Below are 17,121 nucleotides of genomic sequence, written 5' to 3' on the forward strand. Positions count from 1 at the left end.
ACCAAAATACCGAAAACCATCCATGACGATCTGGGCTGGACATCCCGTCGGGAGGATCGGTGGCTCCCCACTCAATACTTGTCTGCTGGTATTCTTATATGTAACACTTAAAAACAGACATTAATCGGCACCAGCACTCAACCCACTGGGCTGACAACCTTTCTCCTGACGTCCACATAAGCTCTGTCCTGGGCTCCCTGGTGGATTTAGCAGCAGTGCATGGAGTGTGTTTAGTAAAGTGCTACTACATGTTCCCAGGACCTGTAAATTAAATGCTACTTGTGGGCCTGCAGCACTGATTGTGCTACACACTTAAGCAGCCCTTTAAACATGTCTCAGGTCTGTCATTGCAGCCTGCGTGTGCAGTTTTAAATTGCGATTTCGACCTGGCAAAGAAACCTCTTGCCAGCCTCAAAGCTTCCTTTTTAATACATATGTCACCCATAAGGTAGGCCCTGGAGGGCAGTGTATTTGAAAAGTAGGACATATATTTTTGAGTTTCAAATTTCCTGGTAGTGAAAAACTCTTATATTTGCTCTTCATTATTGCAAGGCCTATCTCTTTAATAGGCTAACCTTTGAGTTACCTTATTACATTTAATAAGCTGCCATTTCCAAATGGTAACAGGTGACCAGTTCATGTTTGGTGTCTTTTAAATTGTAATGAAAAATACTCTCTCTTAGTAAGGTTGGATTTCAAATTACAATTTTAAAAATGCCACTTTTAGAAAGTTGAAATCGCTAAAGGGGTTTGGCCCATTGGACAAGAGGCAGGTAGGGTTGTAACACTAAAACAATGAGGGGGTGGGGGTACCTGACTCCTTTAATATTTTTTGGCTTAAATCTCTTTTGTAGCATCTATCAAACAAAACTTTTTATGTTTGATTTAGGTTATTTATTAAACCAGTTTGTTTAAGATTTTTCATATCTTTTTTTAGCAAAAGAAGAGGCACATACATTTCGATAATCAAAAACAATTAATACATGAAACGATTCACGAAATTACATTCATGGACAAAACATTGAAAAAACAACATTGAAAAAATGCAACAATTCATAAAAGGAACATTGTTTTTTTACACAATGTTCATTAAACACACAGCAAGCCTTCTGACTTTTATTTAGGCCAAAAATCAAGGCAAAGCCTAACACAGGGAACTTCTATCTGTATATAGGAGGGGAGTTTTATTTTTTAGGCCAATTCCCTCAACGACAAAAATATAATTTTGGCAGTTCCTCGGTGTTATTAGTTGAATGCCAACGCGTTTCACAGCACAGGCATTAAATACTGTGGCTATCATCAGGGCTTCTTATTCATGAGTGTTTCACGACAATCTGCAAAATAAACGATGCAAAAAACAGAGTGTAAAAGGATTGTGTGACTAATCTACGTGATTTTTTAAACAATTAAAGAAATGATCCTCTCCTGCATTCTAACAGGTTCAGTGCACTTGCTGGACAAACCATTACCTGTGGAGACTTGGTTGCACTCATTATGTAAACAAAGTCGCGAGTCTGCGTCTGCTTTAAATCAGGATGACAGGGTCTGGTGATTTAGACGAAGATTGAATGGTGTATCATATTTCACTGTAATGATACCAAATGCAGAGAGCCAGTGGTTACTTATGGCCGCTGGTGTTGCGTCTAAACTGTCAATTATAACTTTAGAAAAATATAATAAACGTGTACCTTTCCATAGACGGGAGTTTTCGCGCCCCTCGCGGGTCTCAATTCAAACGCGTCCCAAATTTCTAAAAAAGTTTTGTCAGTTACCAAACCAGAACAGACCACTGTCTATCACACGAACGGATACTGCTGGAACTTACAAGACTTACTTGTGACAAACTTGATTACGTCTTTCAGCCATTGTTTAACCAGCAAGTAACTCGAGAAGGGGCATTTCTTGTCAGAACATATGCGCGTAAGGCTGCGCTACACCTCATGGGAAATGGAGTTTACTTTAAGAAAGTTGGCATTTTCCTGCCTTAGCCTTTTAGTGCCTGTAGCCTGCCACTGGGTCACATGACTGGGTGTAGCTGCCAGTTGTGATTTGTGTCCTCTTGCTAGACAGCCATGAATAATAGAATGCTGAGGTGTGCCTTGATGGGCCATCACTGGCAGGATAGGAGGGCAGAGCTGGGCACAGCACTACTTACACTTGAATAGACTGTGTCCTGCCTCCACACAAAGGGCTGCATACCCTCTGCAGTTAGTCTGGAACCAGAGCAGGAAAGTCAGAAAGCCTGTGCACTTCAAGAGATTTTCTAGAAGCTCCTTATACCTTCCAGGGAAAGGGCACTCAGTGTAAATATTGGACCTCAGATACCACCTTTTCAGTACACTTCTGGACCAGTGGATATTCTGTCAGGAAGAAGAACTGCTGAGCTACTAAAAGGACTGCCACTCTGCTGGACTGCTGCTCTGACGGAACTGCTGCCCTGCTGTTCTGACCTGCTGCCTTCTTGCTTGTGTGAGAAGGACTGGACCTGCATCTGTTGAGCAGGACCCCAAAGTGAGTCAAAGACTAGTTGGCTGGCCTCCTGACTGGAGCTTCAGAGATAGAAGGCTGCAACAACCTCTAACCCAGTACCTAGACTCAGCCATCTGTAAGTCCTACTCTGCCAAGTGGTGCTACCCCAGTCCTGGCCCCTTGGAAGTGGACCTGAAGGTGCTCTGCCATCTCATCTGACGCACATCCTAAGCATAACCGATGCATCGCCGCTGCTGCAACAAACAGAAATAAGGCAGAAAAGAAGAGTCAGCAGTGCAGCCCAGTAGCATAGCAGTGGCCCTCTGCCACTAGACCACCAGGGATGAGGTGCAGGCTGGAGCCTCCAGTGGTGGAGGGCCTTGAACACCTGACCAGAGGACCAGCAGCAGCTACGGGAGCAGCAGCTACCAGGTGGAGCTGTGCATGGACGGGAGCAGTCCACTAGTAAAGTCAGTGGACTGCGGCTTCACAGTGCAGCGGCTGCCATTAAGTAGTGTGCGGGGGCTGGACCGCTGGGAGGCGGGAAACGCGGGGAGTGGGAAAGAGTCACTGGAGGGGGCAGGCCGCAAGTTTATTTCACATAAGCAAGATGAAAACAAAAATATGAAGTTGCCTAAATGTGGGTGTCACATGCCTGCAATGGAAAAATGCACATTTATATAGAAATTAATAATTGTATATCATTTTACTAGAATGGTAAGGGTGGCTACTGGCATCAGGTATAAATAGAACAAGCAGAGAAACCCATTTAGTTTTATCGCACATAGCAGGATGTAGTAATGAAGCAGGATACTGTAGTTGTCTTGAGTAGATAAGTTTATTGGTTACATGGATGAGGAGCCAGCTTGAGAGCAGCCAGCTCCAACAGACACCAACTCAAGAATGTAGATGCACATTCTACTGTATCTAAGCAGCATAGAACTTCTTAAGGAAACATGGTAATACAATATAAGTAGATATTGCAATCTCAACAGAACGGGCTAAAACAAGTTACTACATTTACCTTCCCTTCTTCTAACAACAAGAAAACGAAGAAGAGAAAAAAAAAAAAAAATTTTAAAATTTCATTTCCTGAACCTTGCCGGTTTGGTGATATTTCGGGAACTTCTACTGGCATTACCGGAGACAACATTTTTACTAGGAGGTATTTTACTATCAGAATTGGAGAACAAGGGTCCGGTAGAACATTGGACTTTAGCTACCTTGTTCAAGTTCCACCAACAACCACCTTCAATTTGAATAGCATTCCCGACAATCTTGATCACCTTAACAGGTGGACCATATTTACTTTCACCTTTGTTAACATGCATTGCTTTCTTAATCTTAACAGTGTCACCAACCTTCAAGAGAGAAATTTTAGATCCCTTTTTTGAGTCAAAGTTATCTTTCTGTTTAGCTTGGGTAAGGGAAACATTGTCTTTTACAAAGGACATCAATTTACGGACATCTGACTCACTATTGATCCATTGGACATCCACCCTGGACGAATGGAAGTATTTGGTTTCCTTCCCCTCATTAACTCGAAAGGAGACACTTTAGTGGAAGAATGTGGGGTGGTTCTATAAAACCATATCATGCTGTTAAGTGATTTGACAACATCCTGATTGCTGGTCTTAGCCCATTTCACACAGTCCCCAACCATCCGATTCATCCTCTCCACAAGTCCATTTCCTTGAGGATGATAAAGCGAACTCTTAATGTGTTTTACACCGGAGGTGGACAAAAACGATTCAAACTCCTTACTGATAAACTGTTTCCCATTGTCCGAAACAAGTATTTCAGGGAACCCTTCTCTAGACCAGGCCTCACTTAAAAAACAAATGTTAGACATAGTGTCGGCTTCCCTAACTAACTTGTATTCAGGCCATTTTGATGCATAATCCACTAAAACTCAAATAAATCTAGAATTACCACTGAGAGTCAAATAGGGTCCCATGACATCTACACCAATCTTCGCCCAGGGACGGTCAGGACACTCAACAGGAATAAGGGGAGGAACAAAAGTCTTAAGGGACTTATCAGAAGCCTTACATACACAACAATCCATCACAAATTCTTCGTTTTCTGAATCCATACCAGGCCACCAAAATGTGTCGTGAATGCGACGCATAGTGAAAGAAGCTCCTAGCTGTCCTTCATGAGCCCTAATAAGAATACCTTTCCTAAATTAATGTGGCGGGAATATTTTGTCATTCCGCAACAAAATTCCATCCTCCAAAGAAATCTCATCATCAACTTTAGCAAAAGGTTGAAGAGAAGGGGAAAGAACCTTTTTCTAGGCCATCCACTCCTTACGAACTTACAAACATCCTGGAGAACACAATCATTTGCAAAGGATTCCCTCCATTCATCCTCAGAACAGAATTTCAATTCCGGAATATCCAGCCCGGCCATAAGGCAATCTTCACAATCCGCATTTTGCGATGCAGCACGCGCAAAGGAATTTGTTTTATTTATTTAAATGTGTACTTACCTCCGTTCATCCATATTCCGGTGTTTACATTTCCCCGCCCCGCCTCACTGCCCCACCGAACTCCCTCCACGGACCGCTACTGTGTACTTGTCCTGGTGTAATTTCCAGACACCGGGACGCATTCAGTTGTGCCTGCACGTTGTCTGCTTTCTTTCAGAGCAGCAACAGTGCAGGTAGCTAGAGGGCTTTCGTATTTCAGACTCCAGCTGGGCCCATTACAAAAAACGATTTCAGGGGCCATAGGCCTCCTTATGTTCCACTGTCCTAGGTGAGAGCTATCTGAGCAGTGGTCACACCTAGATGCAAGGGAGGGGAAACAATTCAAGCAGCGTGTTATCGCTTCAAAAATACTGCGAGAAGAGTGCTTTTTACTTTCTTCAATCCCTGTTTAAAAGGGATATGCATGCACTGTAAGGATGTCAAATGTGCTGATCTGTCCTAGTATCTATACAAATGACATTTTAAATACTATTATTTAATTTGATACCCTTAAGATAAATAAAAGTGTGGACTTTGCAACCAATTAAGCAGAATAGATTTACTGCCACGTTTCTAATTTCTTTTTGGAAGAGTTTTTACAAAATAAATGTATACGTTGAGACTCACATTTTGCGTCAGGGAAGCATCACTTTGTTGGCACAACCCCCACACAAAACCTTGTAATGAGCTGAAATGAACTCATGATAGACCTGCGAAGCATGTGTGAGGTGTTAAGATCCGATGTTACTTCTTGTGAGGTCATGGGTTGTGATGTCACTTCCAGTGAAGCCGCGCCATGATATTGCGCAGGATTTCATGCACCATGAATGTCACTTGCAGACTGCCTAACTTGGTTAGCCCCCCCCCACTTCTGCTATTAGGACTTGTGCCCTGAGCACAACACATACACTGATATAGAACACCGACAAACACAAGAAAATACTCTCGTAGCACACACCCTCAGAACATAAACACACAAAAGCACATGCATATTTAATCTAAAATCCACTCACTCACATTACTCTTGCATACACCCTCACAAGAATAAAATACGCGTTCGTTCGCATTGCACATAAGCCGCACAAAGTGTGCGCGATACATACAAATAACTTGCGCTCACGCTAGGTAGCTTTTCGCATAGGGGAGAAAGTTGTAATGCCACCTGAGATCATTCATACGCCACCCGTGTGTTCCTTCTTACTTTTTGTACATAATCTGTGTCTAATTTCAAATTCGTGGATTCATTCGACCTCCACTGGCCCCCCTCCGTACCCCCTCCCTGTCTACTGAAATGTGGCTTGGGCTGTTTAGATGCTGACAGCCCCCACCCCGCGCCTGACGACAGCACCGCAATGAAATGCTAATAACCGGCTTAAGGAGATAGTGTCGGGGACCAATGGAAATGCCCCAGGGGATGAGCCGCGAGCATGTCGTGAGGTGACACCCCGGTCCCGGTGACAGATCACACTGTGCGGCTCAGTGAGACCCCTTGCCTCAACCACGCCATGCAGACCACCTCCAGCCCCTCTGCAGCTGAGGGAGTCCTCCCGGGTCCGGTGGAGAGCCCCCAGGGTCCCGGCTCGCAGCAGGGATGCCCCGTGCACCTGCTCACCCCTTACTTCATAGACAGCATCCTGGGCCGATCCGAGGGCCATGAGGGTCGGGGTGAGTCGTCGGAGGGAGTGCTGCTCTCGCGGGGTAAGTGCTATTCGCCCCATAGCCGGGGGCTTCAGGGGCTTATTATAGTGAATTAAACTAGTTTATGAACCTGTACCCAATAGGTATAAGCTACCCGCGATAGCACATGTACACTTAGCAGCCTTCTCCCAGTACGAGAGTAAAGACATATCGAAATAATATTCAGTTTTATCATTATTTTATTATATTTATTATTATTATTATTATTACTATCGTATTACTATTAGAATCCCTAATAATAATAAAATGACGTATTTAAACATAGCTTTTTGTATAACACATCTGCATCTTAAGGCGCTATATCAAATGCACTTCCAAGCACTGATGTTGGTATTACAGATATATCAATCGCTCCAAGTTCCCCGACCCAGTAAAGATGGAAGGCTGAGCCTGCCTGGTAGGGTTAGGTTGTGTCTCTTCCTGCGTGTGCATAGGCAGTGCCACTTTTCCTCGTCTTTGCGGTTTTTGCTGACCCTGGCCTCTTAATATTTATTTGGAATTGTTTAGTTTCTTTCCACTGATGCACCGCAGGAGAAAAGCCTGTGTGGAGCAGTTATCAGAACCTCTTCCCAGCGTAAGAAGCTGGGTGGGGGGGTATGTGGGTGGAGGTAGGTGGGTGATGGTGGGTAAGGCGGATAGAGGGGCCAGCTCCTAATAAGCGTTTGAAATTCTCTGGGGCACGGCGGGTTGCCGGAGAGGCGGCCAGCTCGCTGATTCTCACAGTGTTTTCTGGAAGTTTATCTAGCTGTTCCTTTTTCCAATTTTAAAATTATCACCTGTTTACTTTAGTGAATGGCGTCGATGCACGGAAACGACGGAATCTATTGAGATATTAGTGTCGCCTGGGTCGCTCTTCAAACATCTCAGTAAAGTCGCCTTTTTCCGCCGAGGTTGCTCGGTGTGTAAAGCCCTTGCCGCGGGAGCTCGGGAGGGGTTCGAATCGCGGACTTCCAACTCTGCCCGACATCCTTCCGAGTTTGTTCAACTAAACGCGAGTCTATTGAGTAATAGTAGGGAATGTTCTGCCGGTCTGTCACCCGAGTTATCCGGTTGAAATGCGCTGATGTTGGTAGATGTGGAAATGGTAAGATATTCTCTTGGCTGTCAGCCTCTCTCCAATTTGACCCGGTTGAAATGCGTAGATGTGGGCACCTGTTTATAAAATGTCACTCTCCGTTTCAGACACGCCGCCTTCGTGGCGTGCAGGCCACTGTAGCCCGGCGTCAGGTATAATTCTTGCTTTGTGGTTTTCATCTCTTGAAATAGGGGGCTTATTTACAAGCCCCTTGTGCCACTTTTGCGTAATATTTAACATGGGGAAAGTGACGCAAAAGTGGCGCAAGGGACTTGCAAATAAGCCCCACAGTGCCTTAAAACTAAACTAGGTCTACGCACTATCAGATGGCAGATTCGGCCGTCTTCGCCTTTCATCCTTCCGAGGTTGAACGGGTAATACACACAACCCACAGTGCAGCAAGCCGAATCACCAAAAGATTATGGGGCTTATTTACAAGCCCCTTGTGCCACTTTTGCCTCATTTTTAACATGGGAAAAGTGACGTACGGGTGGCGCAAGGGGCTTGTAAATAAGCCCCTTTGTATCAAATTAAACCACTAAGCGTGCCCGAAAACTGAATGGGTTTGTGGGGTCCCGTTTGTGTCGCGTGCGTTCTTATGTGTTGTTCGTGTCGTCAATGTGTCGTCGTATATGCAAGGAATATAATATTGTAGAACATTAATCGTGAGTCTGACAAGCACTGTAACCGTAAAGGTATTGTTGAATAGAACACGTCCCACAGATCTCCTACAAAAGCCCTCTGTAGCCTAGATAGCGCTCATTCGTTTACGAAGAAATAGCATCGTAGGGTAAAAAGGGCTGTGGAGAAAGGGCCTTGTCAGGGCGCAATACGTATTTTCTACCCGGGCAGTATTCAACCCATTAGTATGTAGAGACCAAATGTTACACATTAGATGGTATATCTAGGTGCTAATGTGTGTGTTGAGTCTATATATAGATGGCATGCCAGTGGGCCAGTTACAAACGGTTTCTGCTGAATTTTCTTGCGGGCCAATTGCTGTGGAAAAATCCCGCTCCGTCTGCATTTATGAACCTGTTGTCTTTGTTTTGTGTTTTTTTATCGGAGTTAATGTGGTGTGTTTTTATTTAACGAACAGAATTTAATTTTATATTTTTAAATAGTCTAATGTCACAAATGCCTTTAGCCACAACAACTGCATGCAGCAAAAGCCATTATTGTGGGGTTTGGGCAGTACTTGTGACTCCCCAATGCAGGGGATACAAGAACGGACAAGTGGCCCGGGACAATGCGGTAAAATGGGGGCGCTGGGATTCAAATCTACTTCCCCCGAAACCAACTTCGAAGATTTAGGCACAGTTCCCCCCAATTGTGTGGAATTCTGCACAGAAAATCTCTTTCTACTGCTCTGGAGGTTGTTACCTCTCGCATTACCCTTAATAATATTTATCCAGGCTGCTCAGTCGGTTAATGCATATACTGCGGTCCTCTTTACTTCTGTGCTTTCTTATCACTGGAGAACTGATTCACAAATACATGTTTGAAGGCGGGCCTGCTTGAATAGCCGACTTTCTTCTGGAATCCGGGTGGGTGTTCTGCTTTCAGAACTCCTGTTTGCACACACTTCAGTTATGATACCTGGGTGCAAATTGCACATTCCAGGATTATGTTTGCTCCGTCGATGTTCGGCAGGTGAAACTTGATGCCAATGGTCCGGGCCAATAGCGCACGCGTATTGTTTGAGCACCGCAAACTGAGGGATGACGCACTCGTTCTACATCACCCCTCTTTCCGAGGGATGCATAAAAGGCTCAGGCGCTCGTTGTGCACCCCGGAAATCCAGAAGTCCGGCCGCACAATTTGCTGCCTTATGTGATCGGCCCTTCAGCCTTAACATGGCTATTCATAGAGTTCCTCTGTGAGGTTCTTCCAGCAGCCATATATGTTTACCTTTGTACAAAACAGATTTATCAAAGATTATTGTGGGAAAGTTTTTTAAATTTTGTTTTACTCTAGATTTAGAAGCGTGTCAAATTATTTATATAGAAAAGAACTGGGGGCAATGACAAGGGGCGGGCAGGTGTATGTCTCAAAGAACTTTCAATCACAACTTCTGTAACTGCGGGTCCAGGCACCATTGGTTTCCTGGAGCACTCTCAGAGAACGACTGAGGAGCGGCTGCAGTAACACGAGTCTGGCCTCCTTTACTGTCTCCTTCACATTCACAAAGGTATTGCCGGCAGGTGTAAACCCTTTGACGGGGCAGGTGTCCGCCATGAGTGCGGACATCTCCGCGTCCATGTGTCCCACGCAAGGCACGGGAGGAAGGCGCCCCAGGCGTCTTCTAGAGAAGAAGGGGAAAGAACCACCCCCAGATGTGGTTCGGTTGTATGGAAGGTCTTAACCCGTGGGGAAATAATTTCCACAAAGAGACACAAAGCAGTGAATTTGCACAAGAGATCCTGTTCTGCTCGTGCGGAATTCTCTACCATGGAGAACTCTGCGCTGGGGGAATGGCAGCACCAGGAGAGGTCACGTGACCTTACCAGGAGTAGCCTGGAATTCTATGCCTGGTGTAGCTTTCCACGTGTACGCCAAGAAATGTTGGTAAATAACAAAAAGTCACAAAAGTACGTACAGTCAGAGGCGGACGTCTCCACCCACACCATTCTAACTTTGTTTGTGAACAGGACACATTGTGTTTTTAAGACAGCACAGCTTTAAGGAACCCTTCATACCACACTCTCTCAAAACTGGACCATGCTACCACTTTGCATTTGACATTAACTATCACTTAATATTGATCAGAATAAAAAAAATAATTACAATGACCTTACTTCATTCCACCCCTTAATTTTTAAAGTAAAACATTGTTGATATCCTTTCTCCTTAACTCACTATACATTTATCACAAAATGTAAACATTTGTCACCTTACATTCCGTAATCCTATGGTAGTCAGGGTATTGTAATGTCATAGTAGTACCATTAAACAAATTAAAGAACACAAAATAGGGCTGGTCTGTCAAAATTGTGATAACCAACAGTTGTGTTGTTGTGACTGTACTGGCATTAGTTTTTATCAGTCATAATTCCTTTCTTACATAATCATAATATTGTCTGGGTGTGGGCGTACACGTCTAAATGTCAGTGGGATGCTAGTGATTGGCTGGCTCAACCTTTCATGCATGGACAGTCTGCTAAATAAGTTCTGCTGGATTCTACATTTATACCACCTGTTTTCAGCACCCAGAGAAAATTCAGTTTAGATGTGTGGTTTATATTATATTTTATATTTACCTCAATTCTTTCTAAAGTACAAACATTGGTGCCCAAGCTTGGCTTGATTAGTAAATATACTGTGAAGTCAGAGGTATCCAGTACCGGACACAGCACATTTATATTATGATGTCTAAAGTCTGAAATATGTTTTTCAAAAATGCATTCCCAACACTGCAAGCACTGTTAAGAAACTGGAAACTATATTAGGTCTATTCATCAAGTCGTTTAGCAGTGAGTAAAGCATGAGTCCTGCAGAACACTTTACTGCACTCTTCTGCCCCTTTGTGAGTTGCCCCCACCAACATCTGAAATGAGAATAGTATGGAGATATTCACAGAATGTTATTTTACAAGTAGTGCAAATAGAAAGCTCTGTGCTCTCTTTGGACTTTTACTAACATGGGGTTGGACGTTTCAGAGCCGAATTACCAAGGCATGTCAGAGTAGGTTTAAAGTCTTCCTGTGGTACCGCTTCCCGGACTCATAAATGTTTTCGTGAATCAGTCCTAATGTGTGGAATATGGTGCATGCACTGCCGCTGTCGCTTTGAATTCCATGCTTCATGTTTCTTATCATGCATTTGTATTGCTTCTCTTTTGCACAGATTTGACAGATAGTGAAGATTCTTCAGAACCACAGACACCCAACAGTAGCCCTCAACGCATTCCCCACCAACTGGTCGAGTCCAGCAGCTGTAGCAGGCGCATAGAAGGTGGCACACAGAAGCCGGAGCCAACCCTCAAGAGAGGAGCATTGCTTGAGTGCCAGGACACTCTACATAGGGAAGCATATGCTGACCATGCGGGGTCCCTCAAGAGGCGTATGGGAGCTGAGCTGGAGGACTCACTGAAGAGGGACACAAGGCCTGAGGTCAAAGTTAGCCCACTGAGAGGTCTAAAGACAAAGATCCAGGATCCCCAGAAGACGAGTGTGCAGGCGGAGCAGCGGGACCAGGAGAGAGATGACAGGGACACAGTACACGGTGACAGCTCCTGTAGCACCTCTGGTGGGCCGTACACCGCTGTGTCTCCCAGCCTTGCTCCTGTACCTGTGAAGAAGAAGCAGCGGAGATACCGCACCACCTTCAGTAACTTTCAGCTAGAGGAATTGGAAAGAGCCTTCCGCAAGTCCCACTATCCAGATGTGTTCAGCAGGTGCGTTGCTATGTTCCATATGACTTCCAAATTTACTAGGGGTTGGGGTTGGTTGACCCATAAGACATGCCTATTAATCGTTGTGATATTACAGAAGGTAAAATGACGGCAAAGGATATCACCTGAATTGTTAAAACAAGAAGTAATAAATTACCTTTAGTGCTGGAGAAGCCACTTGTCAAATACAACATTCATTGGCAAATCCAACATGTCTGCCTTTCATGTCCTCATGAATACAAATATAGGCATACAAAAATGATAGTCAACCGTGCCGAAAAAAGCTGATACTGCACAAGTTAAGTCATAGCCCAACGACTCCCCAGTCGGAAAAAATTCAGTACCTTTGCCAACTAATATACATTAATCAGTCTTTTGCAGGCAGCAAAAACTGCAGGAAACATATTGTTAGAGAAGAATCCTATCAAATTTAGAGATAAGAAATTAAAAGGGAATAAAACAGAAAGCACTATGTCCAAAAGGACAAATGCCATCAGTCAGAAATCTTGATTGGAGCTTGACTTAAAAACGGTAAGAAAGAAGATACATAATTAACAAGCAGCGGCAGAGCAAATCAGTCTGGCCTTGGCAACCTGGTTATAATTATTTCTTATTTATATTTGAAGCAGATGCCACACAAAAAAATAAGCATTGATGTGAGAAAGTGGCTCTGTATATACTGTTCCTTAATAGGTAACATGTCTGCTGTGTGGCAGCCTAGGCAGCTTCAGAGCAGACGTGGATTGTAGGTTAGGTTTAAGGGGGCATCTCTAAGATGTCCTCTGGGGTGCTTGGTACATTAAATCCCACACTGGCATCAGTGTGGGTTTAATGTGCTGAGAAGCTTGATACCAAACTTCTCAGTCTTCAGTGTTGCCATTATGGTGCTGTGGCAAAAAACAACAGGGTTATACCCAATTGACCCTAAATATACCTGGGTATGGAACGTAATTTTATACAGAAAGCAATGGTATACAGGAATTGATACACAATTTATTTTTGAAAAGAGCACATTTTAATTATCCTCTCTCTAGTAAATCAATCTAATAGAAATATATCAAAACATTTTAGCCATCTACATAAAACGTGACGTCTAATCAGGCGAGAAATAACAAAACATCTATACAAACTTATGTACTAATTTACAAAAAGGAAACATAACACACAACACCTATACACATACGTTAACCCCACAAGTATATTCCACTAGTGTCCTCCCACTTAATCAGGGCGAACCACTCGGAGGTAGTCAAGGTAGTACACTGGAAATCTATCCAACAATGTAGACCCTCTCAGAATACTGTCGCGTTGTATGCAATCAAAACTTCATGTTTACGACTCCTCCTTCAAGAAAATGTGTCTACGCACATGCGTTTCGGCCTTAATCTTTCCTTGGCCTCCTCAGGACAGGGTTACTGCAAAACTGTGCCCACACTACAAAAAATATATATACACAATATTTACAATAAAAAACACATTAATGGTATTGCCAAGACACTGCATGTCTCCCGAGCAAGTGAGGGTGAAGGTAGAAGCCCGCACGCCATAGAGAGTCAGAATCCTCACCAAAAAATCACCGAAAGTGCAGCAAAAAGTGACCACAAGTGCCAACAGTTAAAAAACAAACTCGCAAACTAATCCCTACTAGGGAGACACCCGTGGGCTGTACTAGGATCTAACTCCCAGGTGTCAACCGGAATCCGCCGGCTTACAAACTAGGGTGCACAACAGCTGCCACTGCTCATATTAATCAGTCTACGTGAGGAAACAGAGAGCCGTGCACACCTCTACTATACTTATGTATTGCTCTCTCTGGTAGAGAAAGCCCATATACTTACACGTCCGTGTAAGCTCCTCCTGCCACTCAGAAATTAAAGGTCGCTCAATTCCAAAATGCCTTCGCGGCAAAATCAGGGCACCTAAGGGGGAAAAGGGATACACACCTTTACATGATAAAACCTCACTGAAGACAACATTACGGCCAGTGAACTTCCATACCCTCCAGCTAAAATGAGCGCCAGCGTTGTACCTTGGGCCCAGATCACGGGCTCCTGTGTCGCCAATGCTCTCCCTCGTCTGTCTTGGTCCCGAATCTACAAAGAGAACACTATGTAAACCAATGCAAGGAGAGGGACAAGACAGACGGGCTTCTTTAGTGAGCTCCTAGTCAGAATACAAATTGCTGAGGGAGCGCTCAAAACCACCATCCAGATTACAGCCTACAAGAGTAGACTTGCTGAGATCAACGCAGAGATTACCGATAACAAGGAATATCTGATGAAACAAAAAATAGCGAAGCTTCAGAAAGATATTCTAAAATTTGATAAAGAGAAAGTGTTCCCTTATCTTAAGGCCGACTAAACTTCGGTCAAGAATAGCTACTCATCTGATGAGAATTCCGATAGAAGAGACTCCTCTGACAGCAATTCCAGTACAGGGAGCTGGGGCAGTAACAATGCACGGAGAAATCAACACTCTAACTACCATTACAATGCCCAGACTTTCCAGGGACCTCCCCTGTTTCCAGGCCATCCTCCACCACCTCCATATTGGCAATATCCACCATTCCAACCAGGAACCCCTCAGTTCTTCAATAATGGCCCCCCTTTTTTAGACAGAGGTTGGGGCAGAGGAAGAGGGCGCAACAGAAGAGGCTCTCAAAAACGGGTCCAATGGCAGGACCAACCAACAACAGGGATGGACACACGCAGCAAAACGATGAACAAGAGAAACTAGTGGTGAATCTGTCACCACGCATTCTCACTGTATCTGAGACATCAATACTGCAAAAGGGGTTAGGCTTTGTCCCCACCCCGAAAGTAGACAAATTCAGAGACCTTTGTGAAGTACAAAAATTGTTTCGCAAGATACGACTTCAGTCCTTCTTTCAGGACAAACCTAAGAGCACAGAGGATGACTCTGGTTTGAGGAATCCCTCTACCTTTACCCCTCTCAATGCTATGGTCCCCGTGGAAGTGTTAACCTTTGAGAAGGCAGTATTAAAAGATCTAGCCTTAATACCTCTTCCTTCTCCCTTCCACAACCTCTCTAACATCGAAATACAAACTGCGAATGCTCTTGCTGGAGATAAATCGATAACCATCAAACAAGCAGACAAGGGTGGGGCAACTGTAATACAATCCACAGTTGACTATGATACAGAATGTAGACGTCAACTCAATAATGACAGATACTACGCTCCAATCACACTTGACCCAACCCCACGCCTCGCGAGTGCCATCTCTACATTAGTACATGAGGCTGTTACCAATGGTTGGATCAGTCAACGTGAATCAGCCTTTTTGATTGCGACAGAACCTAAAATACCGTATTTCTATACCTTACCCAAAATACACAAAGGTACAGTTCCGGTTCCTGGACGTCCTATTGTCTCTGGAATTGGCTCAATACTTGAACCCTTGTCCAAATTCGTTGACCATTTCTTGCAGCCCCTAGTCAGGAATACACCATCTTTCATAAGGGACACGACTGACATTCTCAGAATCATTGGATCTATAGAGGACCCAGGAGACATTGATTTTTTGATTACCCTAGACGTAGAGGCCCTCTACACAAACATTCCCCAGGGAGAGACTCTGACAGTTGTAGAAGCGGCCCTCGATTCCCTAGATTGGGACTCTCCCACTCCCATCTCGTTTATCATGGAGTGTGCATCCCTGGCATTGACTGAAAACGTTTTTGAGTTTAAAGGCCAACTATATCATCAATGCCAGGGAACTTCGATGGGGAGTACCTTTGCTCCCAGTCTAGCCTGTCTATACATGGCGGCCTTTGAAATGAATGTCATCAATAACACCAACAATCCATATGTCCACCACCTGAAACTGTGGAAACGATTCATCGATGACATTTTAATCTTCTGGCATGGTACCATTGACACATGTATGGCTTTTATAGGTTGGATCAATCAACAAAACACCTTTCTGAATTTCTCTCACACCATTTCAGAAACCAATGTTGCATTTCTTGACCTTAACATTAGACTATCTGAGGGGGAGCTCTCCACGAGTCTATATAGGAAACCCACTGATCGCAACAGCTTACTCCTATATCAGAGCCACCATCCTAGGGCTCTCAAAGACAATCTGCCTTTTGGACAGTTCTTGCGGATCAGACGCAACTGCACATCCACCACTGACTATAAGAAAGAGTCCTCCATTCTAGCTACCAATCTAATGACTAGAGGTTACCCAACTAAAGTGATCAATGACTCGATGAAGAGAGCTAGAAATAACCCAAGGGAAGCACTACTAGAAGTCCACTTCAAACCACCAGTAGACTCAATTACATGTGTCACCTCTTACACAGCTACCTCAGTTCCAACTAAGAAGATCATTTTGAAACATTGGAACATCTTGAATACAGGAGACTTAAGGATACCAAAACCTAGATTTGCTTACACCAGAACCCGCAGCCTACGAGACATTTTGATCAATACAAGACCCAGGACCCATACTGATATGACACAAACCACTTTATGGGGTCTACCACCTGTTAAGGGACATTATCCCTGCGGTACTTGCACAGTTTGCAAGTACACAACACTGACCAAAGAAGTGACATTACGACCTAACTTCAAGTGGTGCATCCTAACACACACCAACTGTAACACCAGGCAGTGTATCTATCTGATCACCTGCCCTTGTGGTCTGCAATATATAGGGATGACCATGCGTCCGGTCAAAGTTCGCATTACAGAACATAGAAGCAACATTCGTTGCCAACGAGCCACTACGAGGATGTACAGACATTTTACAGAGACTCAACATTCCCCAGATTCCCTACACTGGATTGTATTGGAAGCTCACCAACATATTTCCAAACAATCTCTATTCAGGATTGAACAGAGATGGGTACACAGATTAGCGAGTCACACTGAGGGTTTGAATGACGATATCCCATGGAGTTCCATCTCTTAATCATCCTATCCAATAGTGCCACTATTACCTCACTATATGTAATATAGGCCATCTACCAATAGTCGACATGCACG

The 17,121-nt window shown here is 44.1% G+C and overlaps 1 protein-coding gene across 1 annotated transcript in view; it reads left to right on the forward strand.

Annotated features, from left to right (window-relative positions):
• Nucleotides 1-6,404: 6,404 nt before the first annotated feature.
• LOC146829373 (uncharacterized) overlaps nucleotides 6,405-17,121 on the forward strand; it is a 146,897-nt gene continuing 136,180 nt past the window's right edge. Inside the window, exons 1-2 of the mRNA XM_085606687.1 lie at nucleotides 6,405-6,640; nucleotides 11,561-12,110. Of these exons, the coding sequence (XP_085462813.1) occupies nucleotides 6,448-6,640; nucleotides 11,561-12,110 (743 nt within the window). The 5' untranslated portion in view covers nucleotides 6,405-6,447. The remainder of the gene's footprint in view (nucleotides 6,641-11,560; nucleotides 12,111-17,121) is intronic.

This window comes from Triturus cristatus, chromosome 5_2 (assembly GCF_964204655.1).
Source record: "Triturus cristatus chromosome 5_2, aTriCri1.1, whole genome shotgun sequence".
Lineage (NCBI taxonomy): Eukaryota > Metazoa > Chordata > Amphibia > Caudata > Salamandridae > Triturus > Triturus cristatus.